The sequence below is a fragment of the Schistocerca nitens genome, chromosome 3 (genome assembly GCF_023898315.1).
Source record: "Schistocerca nitens isolate TAMUIC-IGC-003100 chromosome 3, iqSchNite1.1, whole genome shotgun sequence".
Taxonomy (NCBI): domain Eukaryota; kingdom Metazoa; phylum Arthropoda; class Insecta; order Orthoptera; family Acrididae; genus Schistocerca; species Schistocerca nitens.
In genome coordinates, this window is record NC_064616.1 from 165,251,533 (window position 1) to 165,269,242 (window position 17,710).

The following is a 17,710-nucleotide window of genomic DNA, read 5'->3' on the forward strand; positions in this document are numbered from 1 at the left end:
GATTGGGGAGAAGAGAAGTTTGTGGCACAACTTGACTAGAAGAAGGGATCGGTTGGTAGGACATGTTTTGAGGCATCAAGGGATCACAAATTTAGCATTGGAGGGCAGCGTGGAGGGTAAAAATCGTAGAGGGAGACCAAGAGATCAATACACTAAGCAGATTCAGAAGGATGTAGGTTGCAGTAGGTACTGGGAGATGAAGAAGCTTGCACAGGATAGAGTAGCATGGAGAGCTGCATCAAACCAGTCTCAGGACTGAAGACCACAACAACAACACCTTTATTTACCACTGTTTCATCACGTCGAATCTCTCTTTATTAATCACACAGCTTCACGTCGCTTTTCTCCTTAAATATCACCTTTATCCACTACTATTTATCACGTCGCTACTCTATCTACGATCTTTATCCACTCATTAATCATCACGTCGTTTCTGCTTGATGCTTATTCATATGACAAAAAATACGTACATACACCACTCTGTCGACTCCTGTTCATGACTCATTCGACCAGTCTGTTCCGTCATACTTCCTGACATCCCGCCTGAAAATTCTTATGTTCGATTTGCCCTTGCACAACGTTACACATCACAAATAAATACACTAACTATCTACCATATATTGCCGACTTTCGATCTATCCTTAACTTTTCCATAATTTGATGTTAGAAATGTGATGAAGCCCACGAGATTGTTTTCCCTTGATCGTCTCAATCAGTACAGCATTTTCATGGACAATCCGCCTCACTCTGAATGGTCCACTATACACCGTAAAGAATTTGCTAGTTAGGAATCTGTGCTTCTTTGATAATCGATGAGTTTTAATTAGAACCTTGTCTCCTACTGCCAATTCGATCTTACGGATCTTTCCTTTCTGCTTCTCCTGCCTATCCTTAGCTGCTTTCTTAATACGCTCTATCGCAAACTTGACAATTTCTGTGTGCCTTTGCTTTCCTGATCGCGGAAAATCTATCAGCTCCCTGACTCGATCTGGTGGTGGTTCATTCTTTAGTACCGGAATTGGTGATAAACCAGTTGCTCCATGTGGTAGATCATTGAGGATGTCCTGAAAATCTTTGAGAAAAATACTCCAACTTCTATGTTGCCTATGGCAATAGATCTTACACAACTTTCCCAGTTCTTTTACCACTCTTTCACTGGGGTTACTTGCAGCATGGTATCGGGATATGAACACCGGTTTTATCCTTCTTCTCTTCAGTTTGGTTAGCCATTGTCTGGATCTATATTGTGGTCCATTGTCAGCTATGAACTTTTCTACAGTTCCTACTTCTCGCAAAAAGTTTTTAACGATCGCTGCTGCCACTGTCCTTCCCATCGCACGTTTCAATGCGGTAAAAGTCACATACTTTGACACCAATTCCACTGCTACTAAAACATATCTATATCCCTGCACTGACTTAGGTAGCGGGCCAAACAAATCTGTTGCTCCGAATTCCCTCAATCTACCTGGCACTATCGGAAAAAGCGGTGCTTTGCATGAGATAGTTAACGATTTTGCCTTCTGGCACAATTTGCAACTACCAAGCACGTTCTTGATCCTCCTCTCCATACTAATGAAATAAACCGATTCCCTTAACTTCTTACAGCATTTCCTTGCCCCGTAATGCCCGTAACTTAGGTGCGTGTACCAGATCAACTTGTTGACTATTTCATTTGGTATACACAACACCCAGTCCTGTGTGTTCGGATTTCTACGGTAGAAAAGGACCCCGTTCTGAATTGTATAAAAGCGCGCTATATTGGCATCTAAGTTCGCTCTAACTCTGTCCTTCACCATTCTTCATGACGCGTCTTTATCCTGCTCTTTCGCGATATTTGTAAGTACCGCCCCTATGTATTTCTCGAACGGCACGCCCTGCATATACAATATATCATATCTGTTCTCGTTTACCTCCTCATCAAAGCATTGACCATGACCTACTGGGTTCCTTGACAACGCATCTGCCACTATATTCTGTGGCCCAGGAATATACATGACCGAAAACTGAAACTCCTGTAAATAGAGTGCCCACCTAGCGAGTCGTCTATGGTTAAGTTTGGCCGACATCAGAAACTGTAGTGACTTGTGGTCAGTATAGATTTTAGTATGCCTCCCATACAAATAGTATCTAAACTTACTATTGCCAAAGCTTCAAGCTCAGTTACCGTGTAATTTCTCTCAGCTTTGCTAAGCACTCGGCTCGCAAATGCAATAGGTTGTTGTATTACTTCTCCTCCTTGCTCTTGCTCTTGGAACAATTTTACCCCAAGCCCACTACGGGAACTGTCCGTGGCCATACAAAACTCTTTTCCTAGGTCTGGATGCCCGAGAAGAGGTGCTGATAGCAGTGCCTTCTTTAACGCCTCATATTCTTCCTGCGCGACAGGGTCCCAATTCCATACCGTTTTCTTTCCAGTCAGCTCACATAGTCTGGGCGTCGCTGCACCCCCAATCTTAATGAACCTCCTGTAAAAATTGATTAATCCTAAATAACCCCATAGCTGACGTTTTGTTCTTGGCACCGGAAAATCTCTGATTGCTTCGAGTTTGTCTGGATTTGGTCTTATTCCCTCTGGTGTCACAATGTGACCTAGAAACTCGATTTCTTTTCGTCCAAATTCTGACTTTCCCAAATTCACGGTTACCCCATGTCTCTCCAGTGCACCGAGCAATATGCTTAACGTTCTATTGTGGTCTTCCCAGTTTCTTTCGGCTATCAGGACATCATCCACGTACTGTGTTACCTTATCTTTTATTTCATTAGGAATGACAGTATTTAGCGCTCTGATAAATGCCGTGGATGATACATTTAACCCAAATGGTAGTTTCCGGAATTGATACGATTTCCCGTAGCACAAGAAAGCAGTGTATTTTCTACACCCCCTATCTAACTCCACCTGCCAGAAACTCATTCTCAAATCAACTGAGCTGAGAACTCTAATCCCGTCGAACTTTTATAGCAATTCGTCAAGTGTCAGCGGCCGATCTGTCTCTGGCTCTATTATCTTATTAATCCTTCTTGATTCCAAAACTAATCTAATTGACCCATCCTTTTTTTCAACACAGACTAAAGGGCTGTTGTACGGACTGGATGCTGGTTCGATAATCCCTTGTTGTAGCATGCTTTCGATCTCAGCTTCCACTCTTTCTTTGTACACAACAGGTATCGGGTACACTTGGGCCCTAAACTGTTTATGAGGCTTGACCTTGAATCTATACACAAAATTTCTTATTGTACCCGCAGCATGTTTAAATACCTTTCAATTCTCGTATAAAAGTTTCTGCAATTCCCTGTAGACCGTGGTCCTTCGTAAATGCCAGATTTTCTCCCTGATCTCCTCCTCCAAACATTTATGAACTTCCTTCTTCTCTTGTTCGAACCCCGTATTCTGTGCCTGTCTACCGGACTTTACCGCCAGACATAATGTTAAGTGTGCATTATCTTTAGCATATAAGCAATCGTCGAATCTTAATGTAATTTCCTCCGAATCTCGTTTCAACTCCATCGAACCATTTCTCATGTTAACGACTGCTTTATATTGGTTCAAAAAATTAACGCCTAATATCCCTTCAACAGTTAGAGATGACACAATCATGAACACTGTACTAAACCTCTTCGCCTGACACACAAAGTCTACCTGCGCTTGTAACTTCACCTCAATTCCCTTTCCTGTAACTGCCCTTCTCACTGTTGTCCTTTGCAATGGCAACGTTGGCCATGGTTTTGTAAGACTACAACACTTAAACACATCTTCCCTCAAAACACTCATTACACTGCCTGTGTCGATGACACAAGGTGCGATTATATTATTTATTTCTACGCTAATTATTGGGTGGATTTCACTCCCCACATCTCCTACCTCCTCTAACAGATTCTCCCTTAGTTTTCCGTAATCGATATACCTAATATTTACATCATTAATAGTCCTGGTTTGTACCCGTCTATCATGTAGTCACCTTCTTGTCCCTCCATCATTGTGACAGTGATTGTCCTGTCGTGAACCCAATGACTGCCTATCCTCTCTTCGCCCATCATTTTCATTTTCTCTTCTTCTTCCATCTCTGTCCCATCTTCTATTTTCCCGGTTTGCCGGTCGATATCCCCATGAATTCCGCCCCCTATTTCCTCGCCATCTTCCATTTCCGTCATTCCTCTGATTCCATGCTCTCCTGTCATTCTGATAGTTTCTGCCGTTCCTAACCTCGACTCTGCCTGACCTATGAGTCGTGTCGCCATTCACAATGTTGCTCTCATTACCCAGTTCCTGTAACAAGTGCTGAAATGGCGCGGAATCGTCTAAGCCTCTGCCTGCTATCACTATATCTCTGCGCAATCTCACTGGCAACTTCGTTATACAGATCCTAATGAGCTCCCCAGTTTCGTATGGCACATCCAAATACCTATTTCGTTTCAGCATTTCCTGATAGCTTCGTTACAATTTGGCATCATCAATATGCTTTGCTTAACCTGGTCCTGCTTACTTTTCGACCAGAATTCATTTAAAAACTTGTCACAAAATATCTTGTAGCTACTACAGTCTTTAATAACTTCCTGCATTTTCGCTCTAGCCTCGTCCCTCAAATGGTTACACACAAACTTCATTTTGAGGAGCGGTCCCCACGATGAAGGTAATGAATCTTGAAATTGAGACTGCCACAGGCATGGATGTTGGTAGTTATCAGGATCCAGAAAACAAGTGTACGTTTGTACCGACACGAAGTGCCTCCTACATTCTTCTTTCGCATTTATGTTTTCCGACCTTGGACTATACCCAGTCGGGTTTGCCACCTGTTTTATCCGACACAACCGTTCTTCTAACTCTCTGAGTTCGTCTTCCTCTTTCTGCCTATTTTCGTTTTTTCAATTTATCTCACTCTCCCTCTGCAGTCTACCTGGTGGTGTTTCACCTTCGCTTCTACACGCTAATTGCAACTGTGCTAGTTCTTCCCTATGTTTCCTATTTGTTTCTAATCGTGCCTCTTTAAACTGTAATAGTGATTGTATCTCCTCCTGGTCGGCATAAACCTCTCGTTGCGTACGGTCAGAGCCTGTTTCGCCTCTTATACTGATCTTTTCTACATCTGTGCTAATCGTATTCATTCTGACCACTACCTCCGCAACTTTATCCCTGTGTTTATTTAGCGCCACTTCCTGCTGGGTGACTTGAGCTTCCACGCTGTCTAATGCCCCTTGTTTATCTGCAAGTAAGTCCTCCACTACCTCTTTGATTCGTTCATCTGGCAACACGTCCCTACGTTCTGTAATATCGCTCTCTATTGCACTTATTCGTACCTCCAAATTATTGGCTTTTTCTTTCACGGCATCACATACTTGCTTCACCACATCCAGATTCTTCTCCCCCTCATCTAACCGATTATTAACTGCGGACAGACGCTCATCGATAACTGTGTGTAGCTTCCTCATTGCCTCTTTATTTCCCTTATCCATTGCCTCCAATCTTTCCTTATTATCTCTATCCATCGCATCCAATCTTTCCTTATTTGCCTCCAATCTTTCCTTATTCTCCCTATCTCTCTCCTTATTATCTCTATCCATCCTCTGTAAAAACTGCAGTAGCACATTGTCATTTGCTACTTTCGGTGCGCTCACCTCGTTCGCCTGAGAAACCGTAGCTTCGTCAAGGGTAGCTTCACTTTCACTGCATACCTGACCTAGTCCCGGCTCGCCCGCGTCGTCGGGAAAAGCCCCCGTTTGTGGAGAAAGCCCGCCGCATAAAGGATCACCTAGCCACGGTCCGCTGAACAATTCAGCCCCTTCCGAGTGTTTGCCGTTCTCGCTCATTAACCCATGGTCGACAGCTACTTCCTGCCGCACTGCTACGTTCATGCCACACTGGTATCCGGCTTCGCTGTATTAATTGAAAGTGAGTTATTTTACAAAAAAAAAATGTTGTTCTGACAAAAATAATGAAGTATGTTGTACTTATTTTCAATGTCGGGCGGTACTGTACCCTTTCATTCATGAAAACAATGAAGAGAGTGAGATCCATGGGGCGGAGTGGTGTGGTGGGAGGTGGGGGGGGGGGGTGCCATGAAGAAAATAGCTGGAGAACCACAAGTAGTAGGAATGAAAGTGCTCAGTTTCGAACAGTAAGATTTGACTGGGACACATAGAATAGGCAGAGTTTTACTAGGCATCTGGAATAAAACCTACATTGCTAACATATAAAATGGACCCACGTTCTTTGTACCCAAAATTTAATAACCCACTGATACCTGTTAATAGGAAACAAGACTGAGTTTATGCTTACCTGAACTAAAATTGAATGGCTGTGCAGATAGTGGTAAACTTCAGTATAAAAGAGGGAACTTCCAACTTCAAAATAAAACCATCTACTTTAAGACTATAGCTTAACTTGACTTTCCAATTAATGAGTGTAAAAATATTATTTACTTCAAAATCATAAATCTTTCGCTACAAATTTCAAATTTATTTGCACTTCATCAGATTCAAAATAGCAGATTCCTGATTCTTTATGAAATAAGTGATGGATGTGGTTGCAGAATGCACCACCAAGCTGTGAAATACAGCACTACCCCCAAATTGGTAGCAGCCCAGAATTTGGACATTTTACCCTATCATGCACCAAAGATTTATATATAATTAACCAAACAAATACTTTTCTTTGAAATTAGAAAAAAATAATTCACCTGTCAAGTATGCGATCCTTATTGGACAGAATTGATGGGGGACATTGAGAAAGTCAAGAGAAGGGTATTTCGTTTTGAATTATCACGATATAGGCGAGAGAGAGTCACAGATAACGATTTGGTGCCATATGTGACAGCCAGTGTGAATTGACCTTTGGATTTGACTTTTTCACTGAACATATTATTTAACGAAAATTGTTTCATTGATTTATGTTCTTACCTATAAGCAGTATGGGTATCGGATGTGTGCTGTTATCCTTAAACCTAAAGAGTTGTTCGTTTTCAGATACCTGACCTCCCTTGTAGAAGAACACTCAGTGGAAAAAAATATCCAAGTCTTAGTGGAACATTTGTAATTTGTCCTGAAAATAAAGAGCAAAGTAGTAAAATAAAGTAAATTCATAGCTAAAACAAAACGCAGAATAATAAAATACAGTATGTGAAGCTACAAAAGAACAAAATCTAGTACTACAATGAACGAGCGTCGTGAAACTTCATTAACTTTCGAATGGGAGATTACCGGTCTGTTCCGCCAAGTGTGAATCAACCTTCATATACTTGAAATTCAGCAAATAAGAAAGTGAATTTCCTGAATTTATGAGTACAGTTATTGCAATTTCACAGAATAATCCGTTGATACAACCAAAAATTTAAGATCTGAAGATAATTTACATATTTAATTTTCGCTGCGCCGTATCGATGCTGTGTGTTGCACCAGTGTAAAATTACCGGCTCCACATTGAAAGGAATAACTTTGGTTGTTCCGTATCTAAACAATCTTTGGCAATTGATTGTACTATTTTTGTGATTGTATTTTTTTGAAAGTGAGATGGGAAACAGTAGCGTACAACCCTCGCGTTGTAGGAAATTCTCAGCCGTATGAGAATGACTGTGACTGTGCAGCAGGGAAGGAGCCTGTTTCACGATGTGTTGTGCTGTGCTTTAATTTCGTGTGGTTAGTTTTAAGCTATGGCTTCAGATGAAGCAGACAGTTACCCGTTACATGAATGTGTGTTCCGCGGAGATGTTAGGAAATTGTCGGCGCTCTTACGGACCCATGATCTGGCGAAAAAGGATAAACATGGTATGGTTTCCTGATGTTATGTTGCTTAGTTTTTATGACTTGTTTCACGCTGTCTCTTCTCCGCAAACTTTGTGTGTGTTGTGTACAAGTATTTCCCACAATTATACAACAGTTTTGTTTGGATGATTAACTTTGAGGTAAGTTAGTAATAATTAAGTGCTAATCGCAATTGGTCTGAACATTATATAGTGATATTTGGAGGACGAAAAACACTGGAAGTCGCCCCCGATAAAAATCGGAGTGTAATTTGAGCAAGACGTTTTTCGTTTGCAAAACTACACAGTATACTTATGTTAGTAGCAAGTGAGCAGTTTCCTATTTTGTGTGCATAACATAAGCTTGTAGACCTTGCTTCAGGGTAACAGGTACAGGAGATGATAAAAAAAACGCCCAAACTGCACTATGGAACACAAGAACAAATACAAAGGCTCATAACTTGATTATGGAAAAGAATCGCAAACATTTACGAAATATGCTTAGTAAATTAGGTTCATTTTGTAATTTGGTATTTGGCCGTGCTGCCGTGGCACTGCTGCCGTCTACATCAGTATCGAGAGCTTGTGCACCGCACATGAAAGTATCAGTTTTCCTGTTACATTTTAAAATCTTGTTGACATTATCACTTCACGTGTGGCTGTTACCTTTTAGGACTACAGCATTCATGTCTATCTTTACTGTAGTTGAGGATGGTTGGTGGAATGGTGATGCTGGACACTTGTTTTGAGAACTGAGTTGAGATTTCCAACCGCAAGACCGCTACGGTCGCAGGTTCGAATCCTGCCTCGGGCATGGATGTTTGTGATGTCCTTAGGTTAGTTAGGTTTAACTAGTTCTAAGTTCTAGGGGACTAATAACCTCAGCAGTTGAGTCCCATAGTGCTCAGAGCCATTTTTTTGAGATTTCCATCCAACCGTTCCAAATTAGATGTCCCATGGCGCTCCAAAATCACTGCAAGTTAATGCCAGCGTTAAAAACCGTGTCGCCCAGTGCTTGGTCATGTGGAACTTGTGACAAACCTCTAATTATGTCGTTTTGGACAGGGTGTTAAACCACAATCGCGTTTGATGTAGTTTGTAATAATTTGATCATTCTTTATGTTCTCTGAAAATATAAATATCATAGAAACACGTAGGCCTATTTTTCTGATTGTAAAAACATAAATAAAAATAGTCCAAAACAAGTGTCAGGGGAAATATTTTTATTTTTTACTACATTCTGAAACAATCTTTACATTTTATGTGTTAAAAAGTTTACAGCAATAAAGTAGGATGTAAAGAGGAGGCTATAGTCTGTGACGAATTTGTTAACTAATGGGCCTAACTCCATGATAAAATCCAGGAACTGTGCAGTGCTTTTATTCAACCCGTACTTAATAATTTGAGTATGGGATCATAAGGTGCCAGTATTGGGATGAGATGGTGTTTAGCACAATGGCCCCAGCCATGATCAGTGCTGTGAAAAGCAGAGGCATCCACTGAAATATTTAAACAGTACATTTAATTTTATTTGCAATGAGTGGGTAATATTAGCAGTTTTCTATAGCTCAAATGAAAAATATAAAAGAAATGAGAAACTGACAGATTGTACCATTGTGAAGACTGTTTAATGAAAAATCTGTATTGGCAGTATGTTATTGGGCTACACATTTTAAATTTATTGGGTATAACAGCATCTATATTACTACCAAATATATAAAGTACAATGTACGAATATTCTTTAGAGTGTGCAGCACAAAGTGTATGACAGAAATTCTTAAAACAGTTGTTATTGGGCCTCCTGTTTAACTTAAGCGTGGCTCTTTCTCTAATGATCTCGTCAGTGGAATGTAAACCCCTACTCTTCTTTCATCCCATTATCATAATTCTGTGATTTTACATTGCTGAAGTGTGAACCAGTGGTATGACACGTAGGAAATAAATTCCACATTCTTTAAAATGAAGTAAGTAATTATGTTACTGCATTGAAAGTCTAGAAGAATTTAGTTTTACATCTATGTAGGTGAAAAGTGACAACCTAAGATTTGATTACCCATATAAATTATTTTTAGCCTGTGCATTTGTTCTTAAAAGATTCATCGCCTTTGGTGATTGCCATTTTTAACTGCCCTGCTTATATTTATACTAATCCATATATAAGTTGTTTTCCTGTAAGTATTAGGAAATAAAATAACTTTCTTTTTTTTTTCAGGAAATACTCCACTCCATTTGGCAGTGATGCTGGGCAGAAAAGGTATGTACATTTTCCAGTAGGCTGCTTTGAACTATTTGTAATTTTAGTCACTAAAGTACCAAGCAACTGCACTTTGTGTATGTGCATAAGTACCAGGCTATTGTGGGTACAAGCAGCTTAATTTGAAGTCCTCTCTCACTTTTTACAGACATTTTAACAGTTTTATAATGGAATGTTCATGAAAAACTGTTTGGGCACTTGACTTCAAAGTACTTAACATTTTCCTGAAATGTTAAAAAGAAATGGAAATGGTGTAAATGAAAAAAAAATAATAATCAAAAATGTAGAAGTTCTTTACCATTTATTTTATAGTTGTATTGTGTTGGCAATTTTATATTAGTTTCTAGTGTTAAATTTAGGTTGGAATTATCTTTCAGAGCATTCTGGAAAATAAAGGAGATTAATTTGTTTATCTAAAGAGTGTGAGTTTTTGCCCTACAACTTTTGACTAATGGTAAGTGTTACATGGTATCTGTGTATTCCATTGCAGTATCTTGCTAATGACTCTTAAGGCATATTTTAGAGTGCTCATGATCACTAAGTGTTAAAGCATATTCTTATCACGTAGTCAGTGGTAGAAAATTATATAAGTATGTGACAGCTGTGAGAATCATTTTTCAACTGATCACTGACCATTTATGTAGCAGTATAATATCTCTTGCATTTTCAGACATATGAGCAGTATTGAAATTTAAATGTCAGTGAGAATAGCTCTCGCAGATCTGTGGCCTGACATGTTGTCCTTCAAATGTATTAACTGCGTGCTTCCACATAGTGAAGGATAATGTATTGCTGTATAAGACTGAGATGCAAGTCACACATATTTGTGGAATGTGCATTAAAACTAAAGTCTGTTGCTAAACATTCTGAGTTCATATCTGTAATGTTATTGATACAGTAATTGTGCTAGCCACTCTCCTGTTATTGGGTAAAATTCACCATGTACTGCTCCTTCTGTGACAAAGTAGGTGGAGGAGGAGATTAATCTAGTTTTAAAATTTCAGAAATTTAGTATATTGCAAAATATGAGATGTGATATTGGTATCATAAAGACTATGGGAATAATTTTGAGGAAATTAATGATAATTATGAGGCAGTAAATATGTGAACAAGCAAAAATAGAAAGCTCATGCTTTCCCCACACTAATTTCTTTTTAGTGCAATGTCTTTTGATTAGCTGGCCTATGTGGGACCGGATCTCAGGCCGGATAAAGAAATGGCTGGTTGATCAAAAAATTGTACCTAACTCACAAAAGAATTTATTTATTTAGCTGAAAGTTGAAGTTTTTTGTTTAATACTGCATTATTATTAGTAGTATTATTCCTATTTCCATGTCAAGAACATCAGATTAAAAGATTGCACATTCACATAATGACAAACCACAAACTATCCAGACTAAAGAATCAAATTTTCAGTAGAGGTTTGATTTCTGCAGTCTGAGTCTCTTATTCATTAGCTTTGAATAAATCATCCTTACTACAGGATTTGTAGAGCTTCATGCAGACAGGAAGCTGGTGGTTGCTTGCTGTTCCTCAACATTCACAATGTGGGTTCGTGGTGATTTATCCATAATGCTTCGTGTTCTGTTCATACTGAATAACGCCACTCCTGCATCTCATGTATGCTACAAATTTCACATTAATATTGTTGGTTTGTCGTACAAACATTGTACTTCATCTGAGTTGTATGTGGCAAGATTTAGCTTTTCACCCATTGGAAAGTTTCAGTCTTAGGTGTTCTTCCAACTAAGGGTTTCGACTGTCATTTTCCTCTTGTTTTTCTTCTCAAACTCTGCCAGTGTCTGATTTCTGGCAGTGTTATGTCCATGATATGGTACATAATTTTGATGAGTTGGTCATGGATATTATGTTCAGGTAAGCTTTCTCAATCAGAGCTGTTTCAATCTGTCTGGCATGAGCTAATCCTTAAAGAATGGTGCTGCATTTGCTGCTGTGGAGAAACACAGAGCAAGGACTGGCGTGTAACTAACATGTGGGTGCACATTAGATAATAAATGTGAGGCATGAATTGGTTTGGCATTTGGTTTGACAGGAACTGAGAGATTTGACATAGTAGAAAATGCAGGAATTAATAACCAGGAGGAGCCCGGTTAAAATATTGGATTACCCCTCTTTACTGAAGGTTTCTATAGTTTGCCAAAATCACTTTGGAAGGATATGTTCATTTACAGCATTGGTGGTAAATGTCTGGAATGTGTTACATTGTTTAAATGTTTGTGTGGTAACCCTATGAAGCAAGTAGTATGATTTTGCTAGAACATGTGAGACCAGTATTAGGAAAAGCTAAAAGAATACTAAGAATTTTTGAGAGAACTGCAGGAAAGTGCAATACTTCTATTAGAGAAACTACTTGTAACACTAAATCAACCTGTTCTTGAGTATTGTTCCAATCTCTGGAGGGTCATCATGATATTAAATAAAGTCTTAGAGGCACAGTTAGGATCATTAACAGTTTGGTTGGTGTGGCCCAGAGGTGGTCTAAACTACAGATCCATAGGTCATCAGTTCAATCTCTGGTCAGAACTAGGACATTTTGTCTGTCATTTATCACTTCTTTCACCTCTGGCAATGTTTGTTAATGTGAAAATATCTTGTTGGACCATGGTTCAGAGTCTACATTAAAGTGTAGGTCCCAGTATAACTGGCTGGTTAAGTCAGCCTAAAGGCCAAAGGGAGGCAAGGTCATACCGGCTCCAACATCCATGCTAGCAAAGCACTGTAGTGTTGAAACCAATCTTTTTTGTAGCTCATATTTAAAGGTAAATGTTAGACAGATGCTATAGAAGTTTGTTAATGGGACTTGGTGGAAGAAAGATTATGTTGTTTTCTATCACACTTGATAAGGGAGGGAATATGAGGTGAAGATGACTAGTGTAAGAAAAAGCAGATTAGAAATACGTATGGAGACATACACGTGGCAGGCAAATTTTAAAAATCATGCCAGTTCTGTTGTACATGTTTTTTTTTTTTTTTTTTTTTTTAAATCAGTGTTGGGAACACTAATTGTGAGGTGTGAAAGAAATGCAAAATGATATATCAACAGCTGGTTTTAACTAGCCAATAAAAGCACAGCAGGCATATGACATGTTTTGTTGAAATAAATATAATTTTACCTTTCATGTTCTTACCTGACTGCAACATGAGATGCTATTGCCTAATTTCTTGTAAACCAGGAGAATGTGAAGAGAGACTTCGATGGTCCAGAGCCCTGGAATACTGAGAAATAGAAACATGTAACTTGGTCTGACGAGTCTACTTTTACAAAGTTTCCTTCTACAGGACTTGTTCCCAAAAGTAGAACATCAGGAAAAGTATATAACGCAGTCTATGTTCTTCCAACTGTGAAGCACTGTGGATATTTTGTAACAGTTTAGGTAAGTAATTCAGTAGTTTCCAGTGGATTTTATGGTCAGGATGAAAGAAAGTGTAACCTGATAGTCAATGAAACCGTTTTAGTTCATCATATTCATTTAGTTGTGCAGATATTCTTTACAGCAGAGATTTGCATATCCCTACTCACTACCATTGATGATGTACGTGCATCAATACACAAGATTATTTTAGGCTTTTTTATATCAGGTGAATTTTCATCTTATTTTACCCAACCCCAGTGGAAAGTCAGCTCATGAATGGATACAGTGTATTAAAAATGCAATAATAATTGAATTCATGGTAATCAGATAGACAATTTATTGTTAATACTTAAAATAATGGAACTATTAATTGGAAAGAAGTTTACCAGCTCATGTAGTGTAACACACATTGAACTAATCTGTGAGACGTGGAGGTGAGCCAGACCTAAATTGAATCCACGTGTCAGATTAATGACCATGAGTTGGTAAGCTGGCCAGTCTGGGTGTGGTTTGTAGGCAGTTTCCCATGCATGTTTAGATGAATGCTGGGCTGTTCCACCAAGTCTGCCTCGGCAAATATGATAAACAAACAGTTTAAATATGAAAATTCAGAGGCAGGTGGCACACACAGTTTCCATCCCTTAGGTTACCTTGATGTCTTTGGTACCAGGAGCGGTATAAAATTTATCATATTCTGTGGACCCCTTAGTAGATGGGATGCACGCTACGAGAAGGAAGATGAGGAAGAAGTTAATAAATAAAGAAGTTTAGACACTGTAGTAGTGGTGAGGAGAAGAGGGACCTGACATTAGTAGCATCACCCACTTTAATTAGCACAAATATAGCTGAGTATCATGGGGCATGGTGGAGAGATCTGTGTGCACCATAGACTCCCAAGCTACAAAAATTGTGTAGAACATTAGAATAGTAAGCATATACAAAAGCAGGTGATGAAGCAATGTACAGTAGCAGGCAGAAGTGTACCACATGATGTGGCAGTTAAGTGTCCTCCGACCAGTTCTGTTTGTTGTATGTTTTCTCAAAGTATTTCTTAAAATTTAACAGAGTTTTCACATTAATGTATATTTGGTGTTGGCTATTGTGTTATCATAGTATTCATTGTGTATGATAGAAAATATACCTAGTGTTGTACATAAAACAATATTTTTGTTGCTCATTTCTGTATTAATATTTCAAGAGAACACAGAAACAGAGTCTCCATGTGGAGCATGAGCCAGCATTACCATTTTGCTAAGAGTGGAAAACCACCCCACCATTTGGCTTCAGCGATTTAGGAAAACAACTGAAACCTTAAATCTGGTAGGCTGAATGGAGATTTGACTATTAGAACAGCTTTCCTGTCCTTCCATATACAAGTCCAGTGTCTTATTGTTTTGCTTACTATGTGTGCTGTGCTGCACACTGAAAACAGCCTATGACACACTTTTGTGTTGTTACTGGATTCATATGTCTCTGTAGTTCATTAACACTGCTTTATGGAGGTCACTGGTAAATCTATTACTGTATGATATAATGTTGCATGTTCTCAATAGAGGGTATGCCAGAGCAGTAGGTTTTTGAATTCCAATCAATATTTGAAAGTTGTTTCCTTGCTGTAATGCTGATTAAGGAGGAGGAACTGTATGATATTTTCCCTCAGTGACACTGTGTTTGTACGCATCAGTTACAAATATCAGCTTTTTACAAAAACCAAGACTAAAGTGATCTGCCATTAGTTTGGTTCCAAAATGTATGCAAAATTTTTTCGTGTCTGAACATTATCATAATCAAAAAAGAAAATCAAACTTCCCACAATGAAACTTGTCACCAGTCCACATATAATTTGCTGTATTTGTGCACCCATTGCACCTTTAAGCATTAGCAGTTGAAAACTGTGTTCCCTCCAACATTTTTTGAGTCATAATATGTAGCTCCAGGTGTGGTATTAAGCACCACAGGTAATCGTTAACAGTCATTAATATTAAGAAATGAACAGTCACAACCTTGGAGCAGTTGTAGATGAGACAGTCATATTCCTTGTCCCAGCATATGACTTTTATAGTTATTAGATACAAAACTGAAAAGGATGATTCCAGATACTTTGTAGTGAAAAAATAGCCAGCATTTAGGCATTGCTTAGAAAAACTACCTTGGCTCTGATCTAAACTGGATCACTTGGAAAGCTGTAACTCATCTGTTCGGCATAATAGCCAGGAAGAAATTTCATACATGCAAGTGAGATTTTTCCAAGGAGGGAGAAAGATCATGCCTATGTTATGAAGAGTAGATTGTACACTATCCCACAAACTGCTCTGGATGTCCTAATGTACATATGGTGGTTGACCTCATGAGTGCAAGGACATGTGGCCAAATTTTGGTCAAATGTTTTATAACTCTACTTCTTATTTTTAGTTTATTGTTTCGCAATTTATATGTATGTAAAATTGTTTCGAAATGTTCTGTACTTATTTTGTATGTAATTGCATGACATCATCTGTATGAATAAATACTGGTGCTAAATTCAGGCAAGGTACCTTGTCACATAGTGCCCAGGGTATTCTCATTATGCTCACACCAGAATAGGAAACATAAATTTTTGACTTACTCACTTGTCAGCCATGTAGCCAACTAGTAACTCATGCTCTCTCATCTCTAAGCAGCGTTTCTATTTCACCGTGCTTTTAAAAAAAATTTTGGGATGTTGTCCAGTGCCTATGGAAAATGCTCTCTGATGTCATAAACGGTGTCAAAACAGTACCCTTGCAGCACAGATATTAATTTTGTAATAAGAAAGTCATATGGAGTGAGGTTTGGAGAGTTGTGTGGCTGAGGAGGACAGTTGTCTACATTTTAGCAGGCATCGTCATGATGAAATAATCACAAATAATCTTGCTACAAGTGTGTTCTCTATTTTTGAATTTTCTCTTGAAACCTGTTCAACAGTTTGCAGAGTAATAACGCTTGAGTGTTTGACGTTTGAGGCGAACAATTCCATTGACAGTTCAAAGTGAACATCACTTCGACATTGGTTTGATACACTCATGCATGGTTTGAACATGAAGATATTTACCACTCGACTCTGATGACTGGACTTTTATCTCAGAGTCATAACTGTATTCTCATTCAAAGTGTTCCTTCTGCTCTATAGTCAACAAATGAGGAATGAAGGCTGTTGAAAATCTATACCTTTCTGAGCAAGGTTGGCTGTTTTAAAGACACTGCACTGGTGGTTTGGATCCCGGTCTTACCATCCCAATTTTTTTCTTAATTCTCACCACATGACACAGTTGGGGTCCATTGTCGTCTGGAAGTTTTCTGTCAGTTATTGGTGATTTGTGTACCAGATCTGTGATTTAATTAATGTGAGATCTGATTGCTGTGGTCTGAACTGTACCCAACTGAAAATTGTTTTCAAAGGATTGATGACCACACTTTAATTGCTTCTAAAGCTCAAATTTGTCCATAAACATTTTCGTTGCTTTCAGCCGAAAAAAATTAGCGTTTGTAGAAATTTCTTTCCTTAGGGCAACTATTTCATTTTATCTTTTATTAGAGCATGGGCAGCTGAATTTTTAGAAATTTCTTTCTTTATGACAACTACTTTATTTACTTCATTCTTAGAGGATGACTTGTTTCAAAATATATAATGGCTTAGTTTCTTATTGCTGCTTGAATGATGCAGGCTCATTGTAGAATATGTGGAAATGCATTGCAACGTCTGCATTGGCAGCATTTATTTACCATCTAGATATTATTATGAACATAAATCTGAATTGCATCCTGATGTATGCAGCGGGTGTAGGTGATTTGTACTCTTTCGTTTACAGTAAGCATAAAGTGATGTGCAGGTGAAATTAAGTTGTGTGTTTCAAAACCAGTTATGCTCTAAGAAACAAGTAAACAAAATATCTATTGTAAACAAGATGATGTCAATATGAAACAATGTGGTTACTTGAGGAGCTGTGGTAGATACAGTGCTTTAAATGGCTTCACTACCTTTTTTTTTTTTTTTTTTTTTTTAAAGAAAAAAGAAAAGAGAGAGAGAGAGAGAGCAGTTTTTGATAGATGTCATTTGTGGCATCAGTTGCATTTTCTGCTATAAACTACTACTTTTTCTGCCCAGCTATATACAGGGTGTATCAAAAAGGATGGCGTAAATGTACACGGCTGAAAGTACACAATAATAGAAGCACAAATGTCAAGTAAACGTGGGCTCTAAAACGTATACCTTAAGAGCTATGAGATATTGTTGATTTTCAGTATTGTGAAACAAATCTCTTCTACTGAAAGCTCTTTGCTTTCCATATTTTGGGAAGTGGTAGTATGGCCCAAAACAAGAAAAAATGTCCAGT

General features: G+C 38.5%; 1 protein-coding gene across 1 annotated transcript in view; it reads left to right on the forward strand.

The window, feature by feature from the left end:
* Window positions 1-7,458: 7,458 nt before the first annotated feature.
* The window catches only part of LOC126248104 (ankyrin repeat domain-containing protein 13C), a 107,695-nt gene continuing 97,443 nt past the window's right edge, over window positions 7,459-17,710 (forward strand). Inside the window, exons 1-2 of the mRNA XM_049948775.1 lie at window positions 7,459-7,755; window positions 9,943-9,984. Of these exons, the coding sequence (XP_049804732.1) occupies window positions 7,641-7,755; window positions 9,943-9,984 (157 nt within the window). The 5' untranslated portion in view covers window positions 7,459-7,640. The remainder of the gene's footprint in view (window positions 7,756-9,942; window positions 9,985-17,710) is intronic.